Source organism: Gossypium hirsutum, chromosome A06, assembly GCF_007990345.1.
Source record: "Gossypium hirsutum isolate 1008001.06 chromosome A06, Gossypium_hirsutum_v2.1, whole genome shotgun sequence".
Lineage (NCBI taxonomy): Eukaryota > Viridiplantae > Streptophyta > Magnoliopsida > Malvales > Malvaceae > Gossypium > Gossypium hirsutum.
Genome location: NC_053429.1, coordinates 109987370 through 109990458, shown reverse-complemented (window position 1 = coordinate 109990458; position 3089 = coordinate 109987370). Strand labels below are relative to the sequence as shown.

The 3089-nt window shown below is 39.9% G+C and overlaps 1 protein-coding gene across 2 annotated transcripts; it reads right to left on the bottom strand.

The window, feature by feature from the left end:
• Window positions 1–249: 249 nt before the first annotated feature.
• LOC107961822 (F-box protein At5g46170) lies at window positions 250–2835 on the bottom strand. 2 transcript variants are annotated; one of them, XR_001701434.2, is made up of 3 exons: window positions 1351–2833; window positions 750–1001; window positions 250–656 (listed from the first exon to the last, which is right to left on the bottom strand). XR_001701434.2 is itself a non-coding variant. In XM_016897988.2 (2 exons), the coding sequence occupies exon 1, from the start codon at window positions 2539–2541 to the stop codon at window positions 1363–1365; it is 1179 nt and encodes a 392-aa protein (XP_016753477.1). In that variant the 5' UTR covers window positions 2542–2835; the 3' UTR covers window positions 250–1001; window positions 1351–1362. The 2 variants fall into 2 exon arrangements, 1 of the variants encoding a protein (XP_016753477.1); XM_016897988.2 differs by having other exon boundaries at window positions 250–1001; window positions 1351–2835.
• Window positions 2836–3089: the final 254 nt, after the last annotated feature.

The following is a 3089-nucleotide window of genomic DNA, read 5'->3' as shown; positions in this document are numbered from 1 at the left end:
AACGGTATGAAATAAATATGAAAATTTAAAAAAAAAATCAAAGAAATTGATTCATCTGTCTCTTTCTCTCTCATGTATGATGAGGAAAATCAAATGTGGGAACTCTACTGGTTGTTTCCAAACCCATAAACATATAATATACATCTAAGTCTAGCATAGAAGACAATTTATGCACCACATATAATAATCAATCTTTAATCACATTGGGCCGGACAGGCTTCACTGGAACATGAATCAATTAACCAGAACTCGATCAAAATGCACATTTTATATATTGCAAATTGAATTAACTTTTAAACACATAATGAGCTAAACAATATATAAGACTCAAAAATCCAGTTTGACTAATACCACACCAAGATCCCTTTCACCACTTAAGTTGTTCAAAGTGGCACATATCGATTTATCATCACCTGGATTTGTATCACAACTAATGGAATGGAATAACAGCCGCAGCAACATCCAAGTTCCAACCTCTACCAGGCGTCTGCAGCATCTGCTTAAACTGAATTTGCCAAGATTGTGACCATAAAGTATCCATTTAACTTTGAAAAAATTACAATAAGTTTATCCAACGAAAGCTAAAAGCTAAGTTGCAAACAACATTTCTTTATGAACTTCACAAGTATATAACATAAAGCATCACATCTTCATACCTACAATATACACATAAAAGAGGGATCAGAGTTAAAGGGCTACAAATTCAAAGCTCTTACAACATCAATCTGATCACAGGTGTGCACTCTTACAAGCATATGCCGGAAATAAAAACAAGCAGCAAGTGCATTAGGCTATCAGTTGAAGCACAAAAGCCGAAACGCTTGCAGTGCATTATCAACATTCATGGATTGCTTTCACTGGCGATCCCAAGCAAGGTTTTGCTTCCATAGGACACAGCACCGAGATTAAGCTACAACATGTAACAAAATTGTTGTTTGGTCATCAGCTTTCAAAAAGCATGCTATCTTCTTCCCCTTGACCATTGTGCTTGACTGCTCTCCCTGATCAATGCAAAATGAACTTTGAATTCAGAATAGATGAATAGATAAACCATATGAATGCAGATCCAAAACTCAAAAAAGGAATGAAGATGCTAAGGCATGCTAGTTAGATTTCAGGCAGCGCATGCATTCCGAGATGTTTCCTAGCATAATCATGTTTGCTCTCCCCTCTAATTCACAATGAATTATACAAATCAAAACGATCATAATAGAACCAGAAGACATCAAGATTCAACAGCATATTTATATTTTAAAACCATATATCTAAAGGACTAACGGTGAACATAAAGTCGCTTATGTAACAAATTAATCAGCATAGACAAGTATTTCAAGCATGTGAGAGTTTTACCGTTGCAGGGTATCAAAAGGAGTTCATCTCCAAACAATACGTTCTTCTCTTAATCAGCATCTTCGCAGCAGTCCCATAAGGCTCTTCGAAAGCAGTTGATAACCAAGAAGCATCGGAGACCTCTTTTCTAGAAGCAGATTGCTCACTGGGCCTAATTGCAACTAAAGTAGCACCTTTTAATACAACCCCGTTAGGCAATTCCAAATGAGGGGCATACCAAAGCCTCATATTCAATGCCGGCACCTGCGTCCTTTTTGAAGCTGAAGAAGCCGATAATGGCTTGACTCTCAACTCCTCAAGCTGTTCCCTGTTCATACGAAGCACCCCTTGTCCATCCGCATCGGTTAAAACCAAGGTATCCAGCGTCCTATGCTCCGCAATTATCGGTTGAAGTAAGTAATGCCTTGCTGATGCTGCGATTAACGAACTAATCGTCCAAACAACCCTTAATTTCAAGCCTCCATTGGTATAAAACGACTCTGGAATACTCCCATTATCATCACCGTTGCCGGTAATGCAATTGTTGCTGCAAAACCCATCGTTGCCATACTCCGGTACTTGCGAATGCACGTCATTAATAACGGAGGCAGCTCCAAGGATGATGCAGTTATCAAGGGTTGATCCGAAATCTGCTCTCCATTTCAACAGAACTCCATCGTCAATCCCTAACTCGCCGCTGGGTAATTCGATTCGGAGGAAACGAATCTCGTTGAAATTTCTAAGCACTTGAGTAGGGGAATGGTGGGTGACACCAGTTTGGCCCATTTCGGGATCATCATCATCAGCGGCGCGACCGACGGATGAGGAAGTGGAAGGGGCGCTAAGCGTTTCATCGAGAAGGGAGCGTTTAGGGCCGAGGAATTGACCCAAAGCTTGAAGGGGTTTAACAATGCCTCCGAAGACGAGACGCAAGAGGTTGGAGAAGGGACCGGCGGGACATGACTTGTCGGAGGATGAGGAAGAAGGGGAAGAATCGTCGTCGGAGATGACACAATCGACACGAACGAGAACGTTTTCAACTTGAGGGACGAGGGAATGGAAACGACGGGAGACAAGACAGCATCGGCCGAGAGCTTTAACGTCGCCGATCTTGTTGAAGATTAAAAGAAGGAGAGAGTCGGGAAGACGGTCGAAGTGATCGAGTGGCAGGGGATGGAATCTGTGGATGGGATCTGAACGAACCGGACACATTTTTCGTTTCTCTAAATGGGATTATCTGGTTGGGAGGAGAAAAGGGGTTAGATCTGGGGGTGGGCTGAGGGTAAACCTATCGTTTTTAAGGGAAGGGAAGGGAGATAGGGCGGAGTAGGATGGAAATGGAAGGATGAGATACTTGCAAGGTTTTTGTCTTTTTCACAGAGAGAGAGGAAGAGAGGATTCGCGTTACAGAAAGAGAAGAAAGGTGCGAACGGGACCGGAAAAAAGAACACACACAACGTTAACTTTGTCCATCTTTGTTTTAATTGCGCGGAAGCAATTGAAACCAATAACATTAATTCATCATCAATCTTTTATTTATTTATTTATGATTTTTATTTATTTATTTAATTTAATCATATAAATAAATAACATTTTTTATCAAATAAATAATAAAGACAACAAAAGAAATAAAGGAAGCAAAAGAACTCTTAATTATTCATCAATACGATGTTATAAAACTTCCCCAAAGTCTATATTTATAAACATAAAAAGTATACAGGATATAAAATTTTATTTCTAATGGACATTAGAGTCCTAAG